General features: G+C 44.0%; 1 protein-coding gene across 1 annotated transcript in view; it reads right to left on the reverse strand.

Annotated features, from left to right (window-relative positions):
• The window catches only part of Strip2 (striatin interacting protein 2), a 38,502-nt gene extending 12,837 nt beyond the window's left edge, over positions 1–25,665 (reverse strand). Inside the window, exons 1-17 of the mRNA XM_032906821.1 lie at positions 25,450–25,665; positions 21,968–22,037; positions 18,528–18,602; positions 17,423–17,560; positions 15,639–15,759; positions 14,942–15,010; positions 14,647–14,753; positions 13,867–13,994; positions 12,529–12,732; positions 11,106–11,341; positions 10,792–10,857; positions 10,364–10,427; positions 9,453–9,524; positions 5,791–5,865; positions 5,113–5,210; positions 4,414–4,540; positions 1,812–1,912 (exon numbers count right to left, since the gene is read on the reverse strand). Of these exons, the coding sequence (XP_032762712.1) occupies positions 1,812–1,912; positions 4,414–4,540; positions 5,113–5,210; positions 5,791–5,865; positions 9,453–9,524; positions 10,364–10,427; positions 10,792–10,857; positions 11,106–11,341; positions 12,529–12,732; positions 13,867–13,994; positions 14,647–14,753; positions 14,942–15,010; positions 15,639–15,759; positions 17,423–17,560; positions 18,528–18,602; positions 21,968–22,037; positions 25,450–25,605 (1,907 nt within the window). The 5' untranslated portion in view covers positions 25,606–25,665. The remainder of the gene's footprint in view (positions 1–1,811; positions 1,913–4,413; positions 4,541–5,112; positions 5,211–5,790; positions 5,866–9,452; positions 9,525–10,363; positions 10,428–10,791; positions 10,858–11,105; positions 11,342–12,528; positions 12,733–13,866; positions 13,995–14,646; positions 14,754–14,941; positions 15,011–15,638; positions 15,760–17,422; positions 17,561–18,527; positions 18,603–21,967; positions 22,038–25,449) is intronic.

The following is a 25,665-nucleotide window of genomic DNA, read 5'->3' on the forward strand; positions in this document are numbered from 1 at the left end:
GTAGATGCAAAAAAAAGTTAAAGCAGAAAAACAGACTCATTCCTTCCTAGCTCTCTTAGGTTCTTTAGGGAATATGTAAATTTACGCTCATTTGCTTCTGCATTTAAGCATCTGTGTGAATATAAAAGTATTCCCAGAGATGCTGCCCAGACACACTCCATTAAATAATCTGTGGTTATGAGGGTGAAAAGAAGATCTCTTGGCTTTTCTCTTGATCCTTCTGAAAGCCAGGAACTCTGGGGCTAAGTTCCAATGCCACCCTAGAGGAAGCTTGAAGCACAGAGCTGCTTCTTATAACATTGCTAATCAAACAGTAGCTCTAGAACACTATATAATAATGTTTGTCGCAAACAGTGGGAATTGCAAGAAAGCTTCAAGCCCTGCAGTGAGCCCATGGAATCAGGCCTGGGTCAGGACAGGAAATAAGGCACCACATAGTCATAGGAACGTAGTCACTCAATACGTGGCTGTTTTTGTTTCCTTTCCCCTTTATGAGTACAATGCAGAATTTGGACTACCTAATTTCTAATTTTCCTTCCATTTCTAATGTCCAATGAAATTTCAACACTGTGGTGGTTTGAATAGATTTGTCTGGCTGCAGGTTGTCGGCAGGCTTCCCACATGAGATAATGGACTAAACCTCTGAAACTGTAGGCCCGCCCCAAGTAAATACTTTCCTTAATAAGAATTGCCATGGTCATAGTGTCTCTTCACAGCAATGAAACCCCAACTAAGACAGACATTTTCCTCAATCACTCCCCAACTACTTTTTTGATACAGGGACTGTCACTAAACATGGTGCTCAATAATTTGGTTATGTTAGATGGCCAGTGAGCGCCAAGATTCTGTCAGTTTTGACCTATCTAGTGCTGGGAATATAGTTGTATACTGTCACACCCAACTTTTTATATGAGTTATAGGGATCAGAACTCAAGTCCTCATGTTTGTGTGGCCCTTTACTGATTGATCTACCTTTGATCTATCAAGAATAATAATCTTATTAGTCTTGAGCAAATCAATTCACTTTTTTCTAAATTTATCTACCAGTTTATCTGCTAACTGGCAAGATGAGAACAAAACTTGTACTATATCTTAGCATTGCCAATGTTAAGTGGAATTATTAATGCAAAAATATCGTATTTTGGGCCAGCAAGATAGCTCAGCTCCTAATGCCAATACAGACAACCTTGAGTTTCATCTCCACACACATATGGTGAAGAAGAGAGCCTATTTCTGCAAGTTTTCCTTTGACCTCCACACCTATGCTTGGTGTGTGTGTACCAATACACAGGCCTGAAAATGAAAATTCAAAAAATGACAAATTTAAACTCCAAATGAATCTAGCCAAGTAAAGGTCTATTGTTTACCTTTGATTACAGATCTTGAACCTCTCTTGGGGTCCCGTGATTAGAATTCCACATGCTCATCATCAGGAATTTTGTAAAATACTTTTTGTTTACAAAGCAATGTAACAGTCCAGATACTGAAACTTATAATTTCTACTCAGATCTGAGCTGTTCAGACAATGAGCTGTTATACAACACAAAACCTCCTAGATCCTTCCATCACAGAACATTTCATCTTGTAGCTTCATCTCAAAATATTTTTCAAGTTTTGAAATTATTAATATACAAAACTACACAGGAAAATTCATACATTCCAGTCAGTTAATACTTCAAGAATGCAGAATCTGTCAGGAAAAGCTGTAAGAAAGGGGGACTAGTGACACAAGAAGAAATCAAAGGTGCAGAGAGGCAGGGATTTTCTCAGTTATCCAAAGCAGTCCCTCGCCATCTGTCCAGAGCCCATACCTGTTTTTGGCAGTGATATAGGACAGGATGTTTTGATTGAAGAACTTCAGGATCAAGGGGATGCAGTTGGCAAACACTAAATGCTGTGCCACATATTCAAACTGAATTAAAAGAGCAAAGCAGAGAGGCTTGCTAATTTGGGGGAAGATATGAAGCATGTATTTAAAAAAAAAAAAGACAGTACAAATATAACGTCCACTCACAAGAGTATCTGCTGTCACAAGAGTATCAGTTTGTCAGTTTCTGAAATGGGGATACCCATATTTAGCCTGTCTATCTTACCTGCAGACTCTTTTATGACCTGCAGTGGGTGCTACAAGCTTTTGATCAGAACCACATAGTAAACACACATAGGAAAAACACTCCAAATAAATAGCAGGAATTGCTGTGACTCTGCTCCTAAGCCCAGTGGGAGAGAAAGTCTCCCTGAGGGAGCTGGTGTCCATACCAAATCTCTGGGTCACAGCTTCAACTGTAATTGATATACAGGGACAGGTGCAGCTAACTCTTGGCAACTGCTGGCATCAGTCAGGCTGGAGACAGTGCAAAGTACCCACTGGAATGTAGGTTTCAGTAGTCTGTCCAGTCTATGGCCTTATTTCTGATACTTAGAATACCAATGTATTGATGAATGAATGATCAAGAGCCTTTTCAGCCAGCAAACACTGCACCAAGAAATCCAGGATGTCTTCGATGAGATAAATACCAGTACTTGGGGTTCCATTTGGCTCTCTTAAATCCATATGGGGTTTATGTCCAGGAAGACCTACTAGGGTAACTGGCATAAAAGCGAAGGTATAGAGTTAGTCACCCTGCATTTTGTTTATGATACACTGAGGGGCACCAGAAACAAAGGACGCCTCCAACTCTGAGCCGAAGCATGCCGGGACAGTACAGAAACAAGGCAGAAACGGCAGCGGACTCTAGAGCTGTATCTCTGTGTCATCAGCAAGGAGCCACGCAGAGCAGAAGGGGAACCGCTTTCTGTTCCTGAATGTGTGGCTGGAGGTGGGGAGTCAGCTTATGTCATAACTATTTCACTCTTCTGCTTGGTATTTTCTTCCTGGAAGCCACCCAAAAGTATATTCTAAGTTCTGGTCAAAGGAGCCGGTTCATATCGACTACCAAAAGTGGGAAGTTTTAAAAATCTGAGCTCTGCCCAGGTTTTGTCCGGACTTACCCACACTGACATACACTGTGGCCAAGCCATTCAGGCTCTCTGTCAGTCTGGCTATAAATCTATCTACTGCCCACCAAGAGAAGCCCTGAGAAACGTCCTAGTGGAAAGGGAGCCACCAGTCTGCTGCTTCTGATCCTGACGCTGCTCAGCAAACACTGGACAAAGCCATGGTCACGGCCTGAGCGGGCCTTCCCTTCCCTGTACACGATTCATTCTTTTGTCAGCTTTATTTTGAGTGCTTAGGTGGGAAACGGGGGTAAAGCCTCAGGGCAGAAGCGAGAAGGGTTCCATATTCCCACGCTCTCCCTACAGAAGCTTCCATTCACTTCGCTTGTCTTCATCTTGTCCTTGTACCTCGATAATGCCTACAGGCCCAAGGCGAATACCTTTGTGGGAAAGCAAAGCAAAATCTTGACTTTAACCCCTATCTCCTCACCTATAAACCAGGGAGGGAGAAACTGGAGTACTCAGGAGGCAGAGGTAGGAGGATCTCTGTGAGTTTGAGGCTATGAGTTCAAGGACAGCTGCACAGTGAGACTTTGTCTCAAAACAAAAATATCCAAAAAGACTACCAGTCCCCCCCGCCTCCCACCCCCCAAAAAAACATGGATAAAATAAGGACTCCTAGGATAAGAAGCTCACAAAGTTTTGTAGGATGTCAAGCACATTACAGGAATTTCATAATTGTGTGTTAAATCAGATATGTGATCCCTGCCAACCCCTGTGACTTCACATATCCGCAGATCATCTCTGTCACCCCACTCTGAGACAGAACTCCAGCAATATTTAATTAGTTTCCAAATGTTCTCTGTTCTTTCTCCTCTGAGCTTTCACATATTGTGTTTTCTGCTTGAATTGGTTTTCTCTTCCCTGATAAGTCCCATTTGATGGCTTACATCTGTTTCTGAGACTTAGATTAAAAGTCGCCTCTTCTCTACCTCAAGTTGGATTAGGTATTTCAACAGCATCTAGCGCCTATCTACAGCACCCCACTCTATGATTGGGCATTTAGTTATCTGTTACAAGACCGTACGGTCTGTAAGAGTCTGGTCTGAACTGTGTCTCATTTAGAATTAGATCTCAGACTCAGAAAAGTGTTCCACACACAGACGAGTATGGCCAATATGCCCAGTGTCCTTTCCTGAGTGACTGAATTATTCTAACTAGCTAGGAGTACTCTTAAGAATCTCTAGGCAGACCTGGAGCTAACCAACAAAGAATATAGAATTTGCACCTTTGTAAGATGGCTCCCCACACCCAACTCCATATCCTCACCATACACTCATGCCACAAATAGCTGGACTCTCTCATTTGGGACAAACCAAGGTGAAGTAAAATACACAGCAGTACGAGGATTCCTGAGTGGCCCCTGTGGTATGAGGAATACTGGGAACTCGTGACGTAGTGTCCCTAGCTGCTCACCTGGTAGATATGGTTGAGTTTGAAGTGTTTGAGAAGTAGAAGGAGCAGGGCAGAGATACTCTTCACAATGATCTCCTTGTGTCTGTTCACATCAATGCCTAGCTTCATGCTCTGGAGAACAGTCACACTGCAAGGGAAAGAGGAAGCATTAGGAGAAAGGTAGGGATGAAGGGACGGACGCCTAGGATCAAAGACCCAAGGAGTTGGGTTAGATAGTCATGGGGATATATATATATAAAACACACATATCTATCTATCTATCTATCTATCTATCTATCTATCTATCTATCTATCTATCTATCTATCTATATCTATAGTCAGAAGATATATAGTTAGAATTTAGGAAACCTGAACTTCTCTGCTAGGGAAGTCTCCAAAGTTCCCATTTCGGAATCTATCCAGGAAAAAGCTTTCATCATCTTTGTTAATGTGTCCTGTCTCTGGCAAACTTATCCCCTGGCACTGCCTACTCATGCATCTGGCAACTAGTCAGCAGCACTGAGGTTTTCTGTTGGACCCTAGTTCTGAGTTACATAGAGCTCAGTAGGTAGAAGGTTCTGCAGGAGACAGGAAGGTACATGTAGAAAAGGAGAGGTTTCTCTTAAGACCATTCCTGTTACCACAGTGCCACCAGTGGGACAGAGAGGGCCTGAAGACAAGACACTGGTGTCTCGCAGCCGCCCCAGTTGAAGCACTCACGGCATCTCTTCAGGCAGGACATCTGCCAGGATATTGATAGAGTCTGTCTTAGCCTTGGAGGTGGGGGCTGCAGCCAGCAGAATCTTAAGCAGAGCAATCTAAGAGACAGAAAAAGAGGAAAGCCACCGTTGTCTATCCCACTCAGCAAAATGGTAGTTCTTCCAAACTTCTCTAGCCCAAATGAGAAGTATTTCAAAGCCTTTATCTAAGATCTTCCTTCAGTGACTAAGCCTTGCATATAGTAATGCAAACAGGTATATATCCTGAGGTCTGTCTCTGAGGCCAAGGGAGAAGGCCAAAGCAAGTTTCTAGGCTGTTTTGTTTCAGGGTTGCTCCCAAAGTGAACAGAAAGAACAAACTGGGAGGGGCAATGCGGAGAAATAAGTAGGAGAGATAAGCCCAACATCCTCCCTTCTTGTTCTTCCTCTGACCCTATTAGCATCTTCACTATTCCCCTCCAGAGGCTACCAAAGACGTAGTAGAGCATGGCAGACTCATGCTGGTGGTAGTTAGCTAGCAGCTGACACATCGTCTGTGGGGGACCTTACTTTACTCTGCACCCCAGGCCCCAGTAGAAAGGCTAGGGAGAACGGCGCCTGCAGAGGAGCCACAAGGAAAGTTCAGATCCTTAGTCCCTCTTAGTAGAAAAGGGCAGCTCTGGCCTAGCCGGCTCCTTACCATGTACTGGGGGAGGCTGTACAGCATGCCCTGGTAGAGGATTTCACTTGGTGTTTCTGGTATCACCTCTTCTCCCTATGGCAGAAAACACAGTTGACTAAAGGTCACATGTTGGTTGCTGAGGGGTAGTGCGAACTGAGAACTGTGATGGGAGTCGGCCCTGGCATGAGTGGCCATTCCTCTTTAGGCTCTAGTTTTTTTTCTTTGAGCTGGTTTAGTTGATCTCTGCTATCTTTTTCCAGTCTTTTGAGTCTGGCGTTCCTAGTATCTGAAATTAAATCACTCTTTCCGTGTCACAGGCTCAGTGAGGAGACAGAACTCCACTCCAGGAAATGGCTCAGACTACTGCTTTGTTACACACACACACACACACACACACACACACACACACACACACACACACACGATACATATGGGTTTAACCTAAGCTATAAATATATAAATACACCCAACATATTGAGGTATGCTACACAGAGGCACTTCCTATGATGTTAATCAGAGATCAAAAAAGGTAGGTGATTCATTCAATAGGGAGGGTATTGATGGAGTTAAGTAATTCATGATCAGAGAAAAAAGATGAAAAGGAGCTTTTAAAGGGTTAGAAACTAGTTTTCACCCTCTCTCCAGTATCCTTATCATCATCATTTTCTTCTTTCTAAGTGCCCCATGTATACCCCTGTCTTCTTCATGACCCTAATGGATCCCTTTATCAGAAGTAGGGTCTCGGATGTTCAAGAGGCAGCCCAGGCATCACTGAAATCTTTGACCAATGCAGTCCTTTTTCCCTTAAGGACCCCTATTCCAGAGTGAGAGTCACTGCTATAAGGCAAGGAGGGTTAACTGTGCCAATGGATATAAGCCTTCAATAGGCTTTCAGAAGAGCCTGGTGAGCTTATCATGTGTGCCTTCCTGCTCCCCAAAAGGCTCACAACTTTCTCTCTCTTCAACCAATCCCCTCGCCCCAGAGCCCCTCAAGTTGCTGACTCCACCTCACACAAAGACAGAGTGATGAGAGAGACACCATGTCTCTGGAACACCAGATCCGCCAGTCTCTGCTTGCCATCTGACATGCAAGAGAACTTCCTGTGCTCAGAACATAAACCAAGTCTACTCGGGCTTGGGGTCCTTCCTACAGTCTTTCTTTCTAAGATGTATTTTTACTATTTTTAATTTTGCACAGTTGTGTGCATGTGGGTATATGGATATGAGTGCAGGTGCCGGTGGAAGCCAGAGGTACTGGATCCTCTAGAGTTACATGTGGTTGGAAGCTGCCAAGCGTGAGGACTCTGGCCAGCTCAGGCGTGGCCAACAAGGCTCTGGCAGGCCTTGCCCTTCTCCCTGATTCCTTCTGCCTTGCTAAAACCATTAGATGACTTTCCCAAAGCTGGCTGCCAAGGTCTACTCCCATTTTGTCCAGTTCCTCCTCCTGAGGCTGACTACCTATCACAGTATTGAAGCCCAGCAATCAAAAGCCCCCTTTGGCTCTCACAATTGATATGTCCAATTAAAATCAAACACCTCATCCAAACACATGGTTTCCCCTTTTACCTTTATAAACTGCATTTGCCTATGGGCTACATCTGTTTCCTCTCTATCCAGAGGCAGTCCTTTGTCCCACTCCAGGACAAATACCCTTGACCCCTTGCTCCCTTCTCCTTTTACCTTGTCCTCTATCTCCTGTCTTTGTCTCTTGCTCCTTGCTCTTTGTTCCTCTGGAGCAAATAAATTTCCTTTGTGCTGAGAACTTGGTCTTGGGGTGTCCTGAGCTAACTTTAGAGGTTCCTTACTATGTGGGTGCTAGAAATTGATCTCAGGAACACTGGAATAACAGGAAGTACTCCTAATCACTGAGCCATCCTTCCAGCCTACCTATTCTTTCCTTTCTCTTGATAATGTTTATCAGGTCTTAGTTAGTTGCTCTGTTGGATCATTTCTTTGTTTCTTCCTTCCTTCCTTTTCTTCTTTCTTTATTTCCTCCCTTCTTCCCTCTTTTCTCCTCTCCTCTCCTCCTCCTCTTCCTCCTCCTCCTTCTTCTTCTTCCTTCTTCTTCTTCTTCTTTTTTTTCTTCTTCTTCTTCTTCTTCTTCTTCTTCTTCTTCTTCTTCTTCTTCTTCTCCTCTCTCTCTCTCTCTCTCTCTCTCTCTCTCTCTCTCTCTCTCTCTCTCTCTCTCTCTCTCTCTCTCTTCCAAAAGGGTCTCATGTGGCCCAGGCAGGCCTCAACTAGATAAATAGCTGAGGATGACCTTAAACTCCAGACCCTTCTGCTTCTGCCTCTCAAGTACTGGAATTAAGCAAACACCATAATTGTAATGTTTTAGCATGATACTCTCCCTTTATTCCACATTTTCCCATGGCTACCATCTCATGTTTCTCCCTTTCTTTATAATATTTGTTGGATGTCTACTTCTTTTCTTTACATTTCTTTTCAATGTACTTGCAACAGGCTTTTTTTTTTTTTTTTGCCATTTCACTGTGATCATCCTTTACAAAGTCACCGATTATCTCAATGCTGGCTAATTCAAAAGGCACTTCTGTTCTTATGTGCCGTCTATCAGCACTTGGCATAGCAATCACTCCCTTCCTTAAAGACTTTGCTTTTATGCTATCAGACTTCTAGATTTCCTTCTACTTTGTTGAGTGGTTTTCTCCTGCTTTGTGGCTTCTTTCCTGACCCATCCCACTGTCCATATATTGGTGGACATTGGTGTCCAGGGACTCTCCTGGGCTCCATCCTCTTCTGTCTCTGCCCACTTCCTTGGGTTCTCTTAGCCAGGTCTATAGTTTTAACATTGTAATAAATTAATGACTCTCAAATTTCTTGAAGCAGGTCCTCTCCTTAGAACCTATATACCTAACTGCCCAGTAGTTCTGCTTAGTAGTTAATGACATCTAAACCTTAGTAAACCCAACATGACTTTGGGTACGCCTCCTACTTTCCAGGTGACACTTATTCTTGATTCTTCTCTTTGCCTCTTCGAAATATAACCTACATTCATCTACTTTTCAACCTTAATCTGGGTCACTATCAACTTTCACTTTAACTGTTTTGAGATGAGTTAATGCCTCCCCCTCTTTGTTTGGCCCAATCTTTGCACAGTAGAGTGTTATTTTTAAAACCAAAGATTAATGTCTCACCTCTACTTAAAATCTCCAAAGGTTGCCCCCTGTGCTGTGGATCAACTTTAAGCTCTCTACCTTTGCTAACAGGCCCTACGTAAAGTGTCCCCAGGCCACTGTCCAAAGCCCACCTTACTGATGGGTTGTTAGGACAGCCCTCTTTTGCTGCTTCTTGCACTCTGTGCCTTTTCCACCCTGACTCTACTTGGAATGTTTTCTCCTCTGACGCTCCTTCCTATGGCTGGCTCTTTTCCATACTTCAGATCTTGGTTAAATGTCACCTTCTTACACATCTATCCCAACTGCCCAGCCAAAAATAATCTACAAGTGGCGGATTATTATCTATGATGTTGTCCTATTTAAATCATCGACATGGGACCTACCATTCTGTGATGGTCTTGCTTAGGTATTTAATTGTCTTCCCCAATTTTGATAGAGTGTGGGTATTTAACAAGCTGAATCAGTGTGAGCACAATGTCTGCCCTGCAACAGCACTGCACACAGTTCCTTTCTCCCACATGCTGTGTGCCGGAGCCCTGGACTCACCAAGGACATGGGGCATTTCTCCAGCTCCTCTTCATTCTTTATCTGTACATCTGCAATGGAGATGTACTTGTGCTGGCAGAGATAAGAAAAAGCAACAAGGTTGAGAACCTAACTCACGTGTCTCCTCCTCTCTCCAGGCTCCTCCTTAACTTTCCTTCTTCATAGAAAATACTCTACAAGTTTATCTATCATCCCCCCCAAAAAACCCACAAAACCTTTTGAAGCAAGAATCTAACTCACGGGGGTTGGGGGTTTAGCTCAGTGGTAAAGCACTTGCCTAGCAAGCGCAAGGCCCTGGGTTCAGTCCTTAGCTCTGGAAAAAAGAAAAGAATCTAACTCACTTCTGAATAATTAGCACTGAGCAGTACTTCATGGACAATATTTCTCTGTATTATATGGAAATAAAAATTTCCATATTTGTTGGACACTACTAAATACTTAGTCATTTACCTTCAAAATGCAAGGGGAAGCCAAGAGTAGACCTTTTCCCTTGGACTACTGCTCATACATGTTTGATGAGCATGCATGTATGTATGGAATTATGACTCCACATTCTATGTGTGTTAATGTACACTGATATAAAGAAGATTCCTACCTAATGTGTGGCCTTCGGAAGCTAGTGGACCTATGGGGAGAGAGAAATAAAAGCAAAGGAAGCAACAAATGGGAAGAGAGAAGAGTGTGACAGAGGCAAAAGGAACAAGAGAAAGGAATTGTGTTCTCATCTATCTGAATGCAGAAACTGGGTAAATAGAGAGAGACCTGACTTCTCCTATTTGGCCAAAAGCCCTGCAGGGGAGATGCAGAAGGTCCTGAATATTCTGGAAGAACTCTGAGTAGCCAGGGCAGTGGTACTCTGGCTTGCTTTGATGGCTCCATATCCCTGAAGAATGAAAGCCCACCCCTGTCACCTGCTTTAGAGTCTTCACACTCTCGTGGATGGGTCGAGGTAATCCAACCAAGGTATCTGTGTCCCTGTAAAAGGCACAAAACATCAAACCATAAGCTACCCATATACTCTGGAATCACAGGGACCACACACTTCAGCATCCATTCCTGGTATCCTTCACCTTCTTATATAAGCTTCAAGGTCCATCGTCTTGCTTAAGGTCACAAAAATAATCACATGCCAAAGCATTTCTGAAAATTAGGAGATTTATACACATAGCCTCTTAGCTATTCATGTGGTCTGCAGGTGATGACTCCCACTTAATGAACTATGTAGCCTACGACACCTTTGACAGTGAAATCCTTTTTAGTTTTACGAGTCCTAGTCAGGAGGATTCATGGCTTTCTCTAATATACTTTATATACATTTTTACAGTAGCTAGTCACTTACTGCCCCAGAGTGAATCCAATGAACTTGTTTCTGCTCATCTCCAAGAAGTGTTCAATGTCCTTCTGTCTGAGATGATGGTGAAGGGACCAGTATCAGAGAGAAGAAAACAAAACAAAACAAACCTTGAGAAAGAGAACTTTTCAGAGTCCCTGCTCCTTCGTTTGGAAGACGACAGAGGTGGGCAGAAGGAACTTCAGACCCAGGGGTTCTGATTACCACACCAGGTTAATGAACACTGAATATGTGTGCCTCCACCCTGGCTCTTCAGTGACTGAAACCCCAAGGCTCAGGATTAGTGGTGCTGTTAAACCTACCTAACCTTTGGGGCCCAGGGCAGGCCCTTGGGAAAGGCCACCCGGTCAGCAGAGAGAGGTGTCTGTGAGGGTGGAGGTGGTACCAGAGGATCCTGTTCTAGAAGGTCTAACTCTCCATCCAAGGTTCGTTCCCCATCACTTGCAGGTTCCTCCTCCTCCTCTGTGGCCGGCTCCTCAGTCTTGAAGAGGTCCCTTTCATTGTAGATGTCCAGGCTGTCCTGCTTGGTAAGGAGTTGCTAGGGATAGGGTGCAGGGAGGGAAAAATTATACAGAGCGTACAGCGACCTTCTCTGAGCTCTCTCTAAACTTTAGGAAACATGAGGTTGAAAGCTATCTGCTATGAGAACATAGCGTTACCCATCTCATTCTTATAACTCACTGGACTCAATCACAGGACAAGTGCTCCTAGGGAAAATGACTGTGGCCAAGGAACAGCATACATGGTACCTGTGTGGTACCCAGCTGGCTTCAAAAGCACAGACCCCCCCACACCCTACTCCCCCCCCCCCACCCCCACCCCTGCCGCCTGCCTCCAGCACTTTCCTTCCTAATTATGCTCTGCTTAGGTGAACATTCAATGAGTGTGCTTTCTGTCAGCATACACCAGCTGGCTGACTGAGGAAGAAGATGACAGAAGCTTGCTGCCAGGCAGAAGAAAGTAAGCTTAGAATGCTAAATCTTATTGCATAAAGAAAAAAAGATTGGACAGAAATAGGCCAAAAAGTTAACAGTCACTGCCTCTGGTTGTTAAGCTTGTGGGTGATTTTTTCTCTCTTTATCACATTTTTATATTTGTTCCAAATTTTCTACAATGAGTAAGCATTACTTTATGAAACAAAAAGAAAGGTTTCTAAAAAAAAAAAAAAAAGTCATACTGCCTACAATTAGACTGCATTGAATCCTGACTTCTTTAATTGGCAAACTGTGGTAGATTACAGGTGAGTTCATGAAAATGTGGTCATGGTTCAGTGTAACTTACTTAGAACTTCTCAGGACTATACACTACCTAGAACCCTAACCAGCAATCTCTCAGATGTAAGCTTGTGATCTAAGGCTAGACGGAGTATGGTGGCTCAAAATAAAACTTCTTTCTGCCAAGAAAATGGTGATTCATGATAGACATGTAGATTTGCTAGATGCTCTTTTCAGGGTCCCTACTCTCAGAATTCTTACCTAACTCACATTTAGGATGCTAAGCAACTCTAGTCACTGAGATCCAGACCAATAACACATGCATGGCCAGAGGAGAGGCCTAAGTATAGACACTAAGAATTCATGCTGGTTATAGGGCCAACCTGGGATTGCTATCTACTGCCCTTTCCCACCACATCCACAATATCTTACAATATTGATTTTTTATTTTTTGGCCAGTCAATACCCCAATACAGTCAATACCCCAATACTACTGTGTGTTTGTCCATACCCTTCGAGAGCCACGGCGGCCCCGCAGTTTGGAGGGTGGCGGGGCCAGCTGAGACTCGCCCAGATCAAGAGTGTAAGAAGGTGGAGAGGCAGCACGCATGCTCTTTACGACCTGGATACTGTCCTCAGCTAGTGGAGGCAGGCCCAACTCTGCACGCTTCTGTATTTTGAGAGCCTGCAGGTGCTCAAATCCACCAAGGGTAAACTAAAGAGTAAAAAGGAAAGGAGAAGTTATCCAGTACCAAGTACCGGCCCTGAGCATGCTGAGTTTATGTATTTAGAAACAGACACACACACACGCATGCACACGAGCACATACATGCCTGCACACACGCATACAAGCACACACACACATACACACACGCATGTGCACACACGCACGTATACACACACATACACACACACACACACACACACACACACACACACACACGTAACTAACAATAAGAGGTCATAAATTTCAGAGAGAGTAAAGAGCAAGGGATGGGTGCCTGGGAAGGGAAAGGGGGAAATGATGTAATTATATTAAGATTTAAAAAAAATATTATGTAAAAGGAAAAACTTGATCCAGTCTGAGTGTCTCCAGGGTCAGAATAAAACACAGTATTACTTATTGACCCAGAAATTAGAAGCAGGGAGGGACTCCAGTGGAAAAAGCTTAAAGAACAGGAGACACCCCCGCTTTGTTTTGTTTCTTAAGCAGGGTCTCACTGTGTAACCCGAGCTGGCTTTAACTGCAAACTCCGTCCTCAGTCTATCAAGTTTTACAACCATATGCCACCATCCGTGGCACAATCTCTCATTCTAAGGAGCACATTCAGATGTCAGGATGTCCCAAGAGTCACAGTTTCCTCTGCAATCCAGGGGTGGTTTACTCTGTGCAGCCCACTAACAGGGTATGTTGTTCCTTTAGCCCTGTAGGATTCGAGTCAGAGGAAGACTGTAGGATGAAGGGTCAGGTTGAAAAATAAATAACAAATTATTAACTATATACTTGTAAGGATGTCTATCCTCTAGTGGGAGAAAAGGCATGCATTAGTTTTAACATTTCCCAGTTACAGAAACAGGTAGAGAGCGGTCGGAGGCTCATTGTAATGGACAGAGCCAGATCCCCAGTGGCCAGCTAGTGTGCTTTCTATGAAACATCGATTCTGTTAGGGAAAGGCGCCACTGATCTTCAGCTCAGAGAGTGGCATCCAACAGATCCGTCCAATAGAAAAAGAAGCCTGATGATGCTGACTATTGGACAGGGACTAACTGCTGCCAAGCTCCAGCTCGGAGACCCACATTAGAAAGAGCGGACTGGGTGAGATGGGGATGGAGATGATCAGCCACTCACCATGACCACCTTCCAGAGGAGAAGCAGAACCTTCTTTATTGGAAAGTGGGGGGCCAGGCCACTGCAGAATTTGGTAACCATGGAAAACAGCAGGAGTGCAAAAGGCTCTTCATTATGTGTGGAGAAACCTGAGGTATAAGGAGAATCAAGAGAAAAGTGAGAGGAAGTAGCTGAGTCTGGGCACACTGAGCAAGGCACTCGACCTCCCCTGACAAATTCCAGAGTAGTTATAAAGGAGGCATAGTGAGACCCAGAAGGAATTCCCCTGAAGGGCAGGATCGAGGCTGGTGTTGCATAATTGTGTGCTCCACCCCTAGAGGGTAAGGAAATGCTTAGAGGAGCCTAGCAAACAGGAAGTAACAGTGATGACGTGGCTTTCTGGAATCAAGGTATTTCATGAACCACACTTCATTCTTAACTTATTAACATCAATAAATAGATATTTTTTAAAAAATAGTTTTACGTTTTATCCTTGTCAGATGACCACTTCAACTTACATTAGAACAAAGTTCAGTTTTTAAGGCAATTCAACTCATTTTTTCCCTCAATATGGGATTCAAATGGAAGAATGGCTATTCTCAATTCTAACCAAGGAAACTAAGACACACAGGGGTGCAGTCAAACCCAGACCTCATGCCCCATGCAACATCCTTAGCTTAAAAAGGAAAAGAAGCTATTTTTTAAAAAAAGAAAAAGAACAAAAAAGGACTGCTTTCCTCTACTGCTTCCCGTCACCCTCAGAGCTTTCTCCCCAGCCCCTCCTCACATGCTACTTCTTACTCAGTTCGGTTCGGAAGGTCTCTCGGGCTGTCCTCCACCCACAGGGGTCTATTTCTCGCTCCAAGCGGATATTTTCCACCATTAGGTACATGACACTCAGCAGTACCCTGAGGTTACAAAAGGATCGTAAGAGATGCCCAAGGCTTATAGTTGCAGAATTCACAGATGAAGCCAGTGGAAGTCCAACCAGAGAAGATTAGTTAAAAGGTAACTTCCCACTCTTTTGGGATTTGGAAAAAGGGTAACACATGCCACTTATCGCCTCTGTTCAAAGCCCAGGGGCACCTTCACTCACCTGAGCTCAGTGCTGTCAGCAATGGAGACGGCTGGTTTCCGAAGGGCACTACTAGAGGCCTGGCTGTTGCTGCCATGCAGAGGAAAGAAAGAACAGGAACCCATCAGGCCTTTTCCTCCCCATGCTCACTTACTCTACACAGAAACACAAATACCTGCCCTTCCCTGGCTCACAGAGACAGTGAGGCTCAGCTAAGGAACCTGGAGACCCTTGCCACCTCAGTAAATCCTCAGCTATAGTGAAGACAGGCAAATAAGAAAGTCTGTGGTATCAACTCCTCTTGTGATTCCCCACAATGCTTACCGCTGTGCTGGAGACAAAACAGATGCTAAGCAATATCTGACAAGAAATAAGCAGATTTCAGTGTATTCAAAACTCCCGGGTGGCAGGCACAAGAGAAAGCAGTAGCAGCAGCAGCAGCAGCAGCAGCAGCAGCAGCAAAGGCCACTTCGACAGTTATAACTCATGACAGATAATTAGGCTTGATGACAGAAAGTGGTCTGTTTCTCTTGTGATTATAATGGAAAAGTTTATGAATTCTAGAGTGAGGGAAGAACGCTGGCTAGGAGGACACTGTCAGTGAACTTTGAGTGGAGATGTGAGTGGGGATTCCCATAGGGAAATCTACTGAGGAACTCCACAGACATGTGAATTCTTCAAGAACGTTTCTAAGCCAGCCCTCCCCAAGGCTTCTTACTCGATTTCCATGTGGAGTAGCTCCAGGAAGGCTGAGAAAGTCCCCATCTGATAGAGCAGGAAGCAATTGTATCTGGACCAGTGTAGCACATCAACCTCGGAATCGCATTCCCCAAAAGTGCCTAGAGGATTAGATAATGGCTATAGGACTTGGCGTTGGGAGGGGGCAGGCATTTTAGTTCTTTCTACCCCACCATATGATCTTAAAACTTTGCCAATACTTTACAGAATAATGAAGCTCACAGTATCTGGGCAGGGCCCATGAGGACTTCCTTAAATGAGTGAGTCAGTAGAGAGAAGAGGTAGTCTCCTGGGTAAGCCAAATGTGCTGCTCACCAATGGCCAGTCTTTTTTGAATGATTCATTTTTACTCTATGTTCATGGGTGTTTTACCTGCATGTATGTCTGTTATGAGGGTGTCAAATCACTTGGAGTTGGATTCCGGACAGTTGTGAGCTGCAATATGGTTGCTGGGAATTGAACTCAGGTCCTCTGGAAGAGCAGCTAGTGCTCTTAACAGCTGAGTGGGTCTCTCCTGTACCATCAGTGGCCGATCTTAAATTAAGCCCCACCCCACCCCACCCACAAGTAGATCCTGAGATAATGATTCAAATGACAATAGTCTATTTGGGAATGCATCTCAGAAATCACCAGAGGAGAAATACCGGAAGTGAGAGAGGGAAGGGGAGCGGCTGAAAGAGTTCAATCCTAAGGGGCTTTCTGGAAATAGTGTGAGATACACCATGGAGATCATTTCACCCAAGAGGAATGAGATGATCCAGGTGATCTTCTCAATCTTGTTAGTCATTTTTATAAGAACTGAGTGTATTAACCCTCCACTTCCTGACTCCCCAGTGTGGGCTGCAGATAAAGCCTTTAAGCCACAGGACCTTGCACTGGCAGCTGGAGTTTGTTATTGCAGCAGACCTAAGTGATTCAGAAGTGCAACCTTATTTACTGCAAGCTTCCCTTTCCTAGTCTTTACTTCCCACTTATTGTTCTTTTTTTTCCTCTTCTACAAGTTTTTAGTTCCCAATTTGTTGGTTCGCCAGCAATTCTCACATGCTCAGAGATTATTTTCATCACCGTAGCAAGAGTATCTCAGCGCCCTGGCGGACAGGTTTCGGTTGGCAAGCTTTTCCCAATTAATCTCATTTACTTCTGATTATCTCCAAGTTACAGCATCCCTTCCTGCTGCTGTATTGGCTTGAACCTTTAAAATGCCGTAAAAACTGCAGTGCTGGTGGCCGGGCATCGGCTCTCCCTACATGGCTTCTCTTGTTAATTTTCATATACATTTATAATCCAGATTAGAAGGGAAATATCTATGTGAGAAATCCTGACATGCACAGGTATGGCTTATGTCTGTAAATCCTATCTAAGGAGGGAGAGGCAGGAGGATCAAAAGTTCATGATCATTCTCAGAGGAAAAAGAAAGAAAGAAAAGAGAGAGCTGGGCCTGGTAGCACACACCTTTAATTTTGGCATCTGTGAGCAGAGGCAGGTGAATCTCCTGAGTTTGAGACTAGCCAGAGCTACAAAGTGAGACCCTGTTTTCAACAAGAATTAAAAAAGAAAATAACCTGATGTGTTTGGTAAGACAAGGGTAGATCCCATGAGATCTAGAACAGGATCCACACTATCTCTTGATCTTCCTTATAAGGACAGGTGACTCCTAACATAGAAGACCCATCATTGAGATGTGAGGGACCCTGCCTTCCCAAAAAGATCTGCTTTATGCACGTCCCTTCCTAACTTCTGTCCCTAGCAATCAGCAAATCTTACCTTGGGCTAGATAGAGAACAGCCCGGGCCACCTTAAGCCGTTGTTCCCTGCTGACCACCTCCAGTCGGTCTAGAAGTCCCATCACGTAGGTCTTTTGGGCATCTTCTTCCAACTCCAGCCATTCCTTAGTGTCCTGCACTAGAATGTAAAGCCACACACAGTTAATACTGGCTACTGCCATGTCTTCCTAGAGATGGCCTGGATCATAAACCCACCTCTGATCCCAAAGAGTCTTCTCTCCAAAGCCTTTTCTTATTTATTTATTTAGGTGCTGAGGATTGAACCCTGGGCCTTTCACATGCTAGGTAAACTCCAAGCTACACCCCTAGCTCAGATTTCACTATTTAGCTAAGAAAACACAGCGGGCAGGAAAGGGACCCAGAATGTCCTCGTCTAAACCTACTCTGTACTCTGTCTTTACCATTCCCACTTTGGTCCACACAGCATACTCTGTTCTCTGCCTTTCCTCAGGTGCCCCTCCATGTCCATCCACATCCAACTCCTAGGCACCCTTACATCCTGACACGAGAGGCCCTCTTCCACACTGATGCCCAACCAAAAGCTCTGCCCCTAACACTCTTACTTCACCGTGCATTCCACATTTCCCCCTGGCCTTGGCTTCTTCTGTGACGCGCATAGCTCCCCACTGCTACCAGACTATGCAACTTATTTGTAGATGCTGCAAATTACTTCCACCTCTGCCTCCTGCATCTCTGACACGACAGATACTCCACACGCATTTGTGGAATTAAGAATTAAACTGCCCCTGAGAAAGTAGAGAAGCATCTGAAGGGATCACAGTGAGGGAATATACGGCTGGTACTGGCAGTGTGGCAGAGTTAGAGACAGAAGTAGACCTCAAGGATTAGGTTAGGCACAGGACTCCACAGGGCAGGAGGGTACTAGTCCAGCCTTGCTGAGCCATCCCCTCTGCTTCTCTTGGTTTCATCTTCCCTGTAGAAGGCATTCTGAATCCCATGTGCAAGAAGAGTATGCGGTTGTGGAGAGGCTGAAGAATCAAACTCTGGTTTAGTCTTTCACTAGATCAGACTGGGATATCGTGGAGGAAAATAGCATATTTCTGTGAATAAAGGTATAGCATCACCTTGAGTCTTGAAATCTTCTTCAAAGCACTTCCTGTTAGTGGTAAATTCCAGGCTCTCTGTGTAGCTATATAATTCTGTAGCAGAAAGACAAAACAGTCACATTTAGAACCCCCGCCGATGAAGAACATAGAGTAGGGAGCATCGCTTGAAGGAGCTGAAGCTTCCAACACATTCTTGTGTCCAGTTCAATCTAGAGCCAGTCTCCTCCCTTTCGGAACAGTTAAAAATAGACTCGTGTGCCCCTGGGTGATTAAACTATCAAACCTGTCCTCCTGCCAGATGGCTGGCAGCAGAGAAGGAAGACAGCCGTGGACATTTGGTAAGGGCCAGGCAGAGGGGTGGAGCACAGAGGGCTTAATGTCATCACTTCTGTTTCTTAGGACTGCAGTCCATTCTGTCTCACCAAACTAGGCTAGAAGCAGCCTAAAATTAGGGAAGAGAAGGGCAGCAAAACTTAGAGTTTTGGAGACAAGATTCTATGCTGTTTAGGAAGCCAGGACAAGGACTAACACACACACACACACACACACACACTCACACACACACACAGGCACATGCACACGCAGACACCAGTTGGGAGGCATTTTGATCTCCTTAAAGGGTACAGAAATTTAGGCTCCCACATATGTCCACTAGGGCAGATGAGGTGGCAAATTATGTGGAAAGCACCTAGCACTGCCAAAGGCTTTTGTGTTCAGGAAAATGTAACCCAATGTCCCCTGTCCCTGCAGAAACCAGGACACTACTCTGCACCCTCATTTTACAGAAGATGAATTAAAATTAAACAGGTCATCTCAAAATCTATTCCATCTAACCATAAAGCAATAGAAATTTACCTCTACTCCAGCCAACTAAATTAAAGGATGAAAATTACTTGGGAGTTAGAACTCTTAAATCTTGTGTTTCAGAATCTGGGGGTGGCCAGGAACAAATCTCAACTTTAAAATTTAAACATCAATCATTAGCTCATTAATGTAAATATAACTATATGTGTATACATTTATTAATTTAGACCAGAAAGGTCAGGAAACACTAGTCAGGAAGGTAAACAGTGCTAAGCTTTGTCCTTATTTTTAAAGTGTTAAGATAGTGACATTTCACTTACAGATAATTATAAGATACCCATGTATCTTCTACTCAGATTAAGCAAATATAACATTTGTCTATTTGTTTCAGACTACTCTCCAGTATCATTTCCTTCTCTGGAAGTAATCACCATCATCACCATCATGAAATTGGCACGCATTTCTCACATGCCCATTTTTAGATTTTTACTACATTTGTATGTGTCTGTAAACTGGGTAGGTATATGCAGAGGATCTAGATTCATTTCCCAGCACTCATATTGTGGCTCCCAACTACCCATAACCTCAGGTCCAGGGCACATGCATAGTACACAGACATGCATGCAGGATAAACATTCATACACATCAAATAAAATAAATCTAAAAAATTTATCTCTGATACTGTTCTATCTTTAATCTTAACATTATCATAATTGCCTAAATTACTTTGTCATTGTTTCTTTGCTTCTATTTTGCTTTGGGGCATTTATTCATACTGAAATACATTGATATTAATCAATTATATTAATGGCTATATGCAGACCAACTATACTTACATGCTAGTTTATCTAGTCCCCTGCAGATAGAAATTTTAGGTTGTTTTCCACTTTTCATAATTAAAAACATAGCTGAAATAAACACTTTCTTGTGCCCAAATATAAATTTCTTTAGATTGAACATCTAGGAGTAAATTTACTGGGTCATAATATGTGCACATCTTCAACTTTATTAGATATGACCTAATTGCTTTCCAATTTTATACTTTGCGGCTTCATACTGCTACACATAGCTGTGTAGGAAAATGCTCATTAGGTCTTTGAAGTTTTTTTAAACATTTAATTAATTAGTTAATTAATTTTGTGCATGCCCATATGGGCATGAGTGCCATTCTGCACACATAGAAGTCAGAAGATAACTTGTGTGAGTCAGTTCTCTTCCACCACCATCTGATCTGTGATTCAAACTCAGGCCATGAACCTTGGTGACAATGGCCTTACCTGCTGATCCATCTTACCAGCCTTTAACTTTTGCAGTCTAATAGTTGTGAAATAGTATCTTATTTTTTAAAAATATTTTTTCTCCATAAATTAATGCATTTGGGCTGAAGAAATGGCTTAGCGGTTAGGAGTGCTGGCTGTTTCCAGAGGGCCTGGGTTCAATTCCCAGCACCCACATGACAACTTACAGGCCTCTGTAACTCCAGTCCTAGAGAATCTTTTGGGGACTACGCATACGTAGTATAGAAACATATGTGCAGGCAAAACACCAATGTACATAAAAAATAAAATGAAAAAAAAACCTTGAACATCTTTTCAGACATATATACCGACATACAGACAGACATGGGCATGGGCACATGCGCGTGCACACACACACACACACACACACACACACACACACACACACACACCACATACTTTTGTGGTTCTGTGGATTAAACAGAGAGTCTCATACATGCCCCTTCATGTTATCTATTGACGTTCTGATTTTCTTTCCTGTGAGTTCTTATTCTTTGTCTACTTCTCTATCAGATTAGTCATCTCTTTTTTATCTATTTCTTTCCCTACAGATTCACATTCTAGATTCTAATCCTTTGTTCATTATTAAACCTTGCTATTTCTGTCACTCATTGCAAAATTTATTCCCTGTGCTTATTCACCAGAACTTCTGCAAAAAATGTTTGTCTTTTTATCTGAAAAAGTGTGTCTCGAAGTGTCATTTCCATGTGACAGAATATTTAACTTTCACACCATCTCCACCCAAAGCTCCTTTATTAATAACTAACATTCATGGCACGTGTGATATGGAGGCCCTCAATGTGAGGAGATCACGCTTGCCCTCTTCTAAAATTCCAGACAGGAAGAAGCAGCCCAGAGTTGAGAAAAGAATGGAATCATTTAACCCCAACCCAGAAATACCTAGACCAGAGCTTGACCATGACTGATGTAGGCGACATGTCCAGCCTTACTCAGCCAGCCAATTACCTATAATCCCCTTCAGCTGTGGCTGGAATTGTAATAAGGGCAAGTATTGGGAGAAGGAATAAGGTTGGGTAGACAGAGAGAGATAGAACGTGATTTTAAAAGAAAGGTGTCCGAGAACCCAGACATGCAAACACATCGATTACAGGAAAAGAGAAGTGAATACTGGAAAGTGGAGAGAACTGATTTGAGAGCAGGAAAGAGGAACAGCCTGAACAAAGACTACTATTACCAAGAATTCACAGAGAGAGACATGAAAGAGACCCTTGGGGTGGGGAAAGGAAGATAATGATAACAGCCCTCGTTCACTAGCTATCTGTCAGGGGATATTACAGGCCTATTCCCTCTCCCCCTGACCACATTTCCATGCATGATTGACCCATCTATTCATACCTGACAATTCAGCTGCATGTCCATCTGCATCTCCATATTCAAACTCTAGAGTAGGGCAGTCCACAGAGCCCTATAATAGAGAAAATTTTCTGGTAATGGGAAAAGAGGTTGCCAAAGAAAGAATATACCCCAAATTTCACTTTTTTCGGAAAAAACAAGATGAATGGCTCAGGAATGAGATTACCCTCTGGCCTTCTCTCTCTCACACACACAAACATACACATCCAACTGCACAGAAAGAAAGAGGTGGGGTGGGGGTGAGAAGGTTCCTGAGACAATGACTTGCAGTTTGGGTTGGTATTAATAAAAAAAAAAAAAAATGGCTGTGCTCAGGCTTGGTGTTCCAAGGCCTCGATCCTAGCACCTGGGAGGCAGAGGCAGGTGGATCTCTGAGTTTGAGGCCAGCCTGGTCTACACACTGAGTTCCAGGAGAGCCAGTTCTATACAGAGAAACTCCATCTCAAAACAAAATACGACTGGCTGTGCTAAGAGGGTGGTGACTCTTAGAACACAAAGTCTCCATATCCATCCAAGCCCATACCTTGTCTATGAGTTTCTTCTATTGGGTTGTTTCTGGTTTGCACCTTTTATTTAAAAAGTAGAATCTTAAGTATAAACAACCCCGAGTTCAGTCATTCTAGCAAATTATTAATCAAACTTGAATGGGGTAATAGTAACCTGAGTTTGCAGTTGGCCAAGTAGAAATGTATATAATCCAGGAACCTCAGTTGTGACTTGCATGTGAATTGGGGGCATTCTTCTGTGTGCACTAACTCTGGGCAATCAGTGTCAAATTGAATTCATGTGTAGGACATTCGGTTGGCATCAGTAACTATTGTTGGAAAACGCTTGTTTTTCTCACCCACATTGTGGTGGTGAGGGCATGTTGAAAGAGAGCTGCTCACATCTTGGCAGCACAAAACAGAGGAAGTGAAACATTGTTCTTGATCAAATATTTTGAGGGGATAGCAATGAAGTTACTAGGTGCTAATTGATGTCAGTGAACGAGGCAGGAGTGCCCTTCCCCTTCTAGAGCTAGCATTCCAGGAAAGGTAGGGGGATACAATATGCAAATAAATAAGATGACCTCAGAATGATGTACTGGCTCTCCCTTCTGAAGTAGAGGACACTGGGTCATCGTAAAGACTTCGTAAAGAAACGCCCTTAGCATGTATAGAGCTCTCTTGATCTGTGCCAATTGTAATTCCCTTCTAGCAAAATTTTCAGCAAAAGAAAACTATCTCCCCTAAGGATTTTCCTCTACTGGAAAACAAAGAGGGTAGGAAAAGCAGATCTGGGCACTGCAAAGATGACAGGGGACATACTGACAAGCATATCCTCTGCCTTGGATGCTGGAAGTAAAGTTAGTTTTTCCCAGCAAGGCCTTTTGGAGGCAATGATCCCAGCTAGAGATGATTACTACAGTTGTTTATTTCCAAGCATGAAGAGTGCAGCTGCGGAAATTCAGAAGGTACACAGCAGTATCGGGGGAAACTCTGGGTATCTACATTGAGCTTACTAGCAAAAGCACTATGGGAGCCTTTTCCTGAGGGAAGCTGTGATGGGTGAGGATGGTGCCTCTACTTCAGAAGGGAGAGCCAGTACATCATCTTATTTATTTGCATATTGTATCCCCCTACCTTTCCTGGAATGCTAGCTCTAGAAGGGGAAGGGCACTCCTGCCTCGTTCACTGACATCAATTAGCACCTAGTAACTTCATTGCTATCCCCTCAAAATATTTGATCAAGAACAATGTTTCACTTCCTCTGTTTTGTGCTGCCAAGATGTGAGCAGCTCTCTTTCAACATGCCCTCATCACCACACTAGAGCTCTGAAACCAAGAGCCAAAATTAATCTTTCCCTCCATTAAAAAACAGACCACTGTCTCTCTTGGGGGAGGAGGTACAAGGTAATTCTAAAAGAAAATTCCTAGCAAAGAAACCTTGTCTGTGCAAGGTGGTGACTTTGGGGACAATTTTCCCCCTCCACTTTTACCTTTTAGAAACTAGCAGCTGGGGATGAACGCTTAATGGCAGTGCATATGCTAGTTTTGTTCTCTGTACGACAAATAACCAAATAGACAAATCAACCACTTTGGAAACTGTGAAATATTATTTAAATGAATCACATAGACTAGGACTCCCTCTGCCCCTTACCCACGAGAATGATGACAGTTATAAGTACTGACTGATTAATTACATGAACTGTTTTAAAGGCTTTATGTTCAATGATCTCAACCCTCTGAGTTACGCAGTGGTAATCCCATTTTACAAAGAAAGTGGAGTTGAGATAGGTTAGGTAATTTGGCCAAAGCCACACAGATAATAAATGGAGGTACTGAAACAAACAAACAAACAAACAAACACTGGCCCAGAAGACACTGAAACTTGATGGTCTTGGCCACTCTGTCTGCCAAGTGTCTGATCTCAGGAGTTGGCTTTATCTCTTTTACCTTTTATCTCTAGATGACCAGACCCCCTTTCTGGAGTCTTGCGTAAGCTACATAAGCACTCCACCACTGAGCCACATCTCCCAACACTGTGTCTTATATGTAGTAAAATGAAAGGTTAGGCTCCCTGTGGTAGCATGCGCTGTAGCTCTAACACTTGGGAAACACAGACAGGAAGATCAAAGCTCTCCTCAGCACATAGTGAGTTCAAGTCCAGCCAGGACAAGTGAAGCCCTGTTGTCAATAGCCTTTGCCCTGGGCTGTCTCAAATAATTAAATTAAGATGAAATCGAATCAAATAAATACTAAACCAGATGACCTTCACAGCGCCTTCCACACACATTTTGTTCCCCCGAGTCCCTGCTTGGATGTAGTTTTGTTCTTGGTTGATTGATAGAATATGGCTAGATAAGATGTGGGGGGAATGATAATAACCCATTCCATTCATTGTCCTAATTAGATTTTTTTTTTCTTTTTAAGAAGAGGAGGAAGATATTTAAATAGTCATCCCTCTAGCTGCATCCTGGGACGGCTGCACTCAAACGTCGCCCTGGTCCTATCCCAGCTTGAATCACGTCTTTTTTAACCCTCCTAGACAGGGAAGGGGCTGTTCACGGAAGGCGCTTCCTAAGCCACCGCCATCACCCGAGGGCAGGAGATAGCAAGGGAAGGTTGGTACTCCAGGCCGGTCTGGTCCAGTCCAGAGCCAGTTGCTGCAGTCTGAAGTGGGAGGGCGTGCTGCCCGCCTGCCCACCCTTCCCTCCCCCGGCAGAGCTCGGGCTCCCGCCCCTCGGTCCAGTCCCTGCACCTCTACGCGCTGGTTCCCGGTCCGTACAACGGGATCCAAATTCAGGCTTCACCGGGCGGCAGCTGTCAAGTATCTGGAAAGTATCTGTTACGCTCTTCGCGCGGGTTAGGAAAACCGCAGGCCAAGGCTAGATAGCGGGCGACCCGCAGCGGGAAGGGAACAGGCTGTGGGCCGCTTCACCTCAGCCTCCGCTTCCCGCTGGCGGATATCTCCGGGTTCCTCACCTCCGACTCCCGCCGCTGGTTGCGGAACGCTTCCCGGCCCTTGGGTACAGCCGGCTTCCCTTTGCCGCCGTTGCCGTTGCCGTTGCCGTTGCCATTGCCATTGCCGTTGTCATTAGCCGGAGAGCCGGAGGGCCCGGGCGCCGCGGGGTCGTCCATACTAGGAAGGTTCCCTTTAGCGGTTCGCCTCAGTGGCTGCCTACCGCAGCTCCAAGATCT

This window comes from Rattus rattus, chromosome 6, assembly GCF_011064425.1.
Source record: "Rattus rattus isolate New Zealand chromosome 6, Rrattus_CSIRO_v1, whole genome shotgun sequence".
Classification (NCBI taxonomy): Eukaryota; Metazoa; Chordata; class Mammalia; order Rodentia; family Muridae; genus Rattus; species Rattus rattus.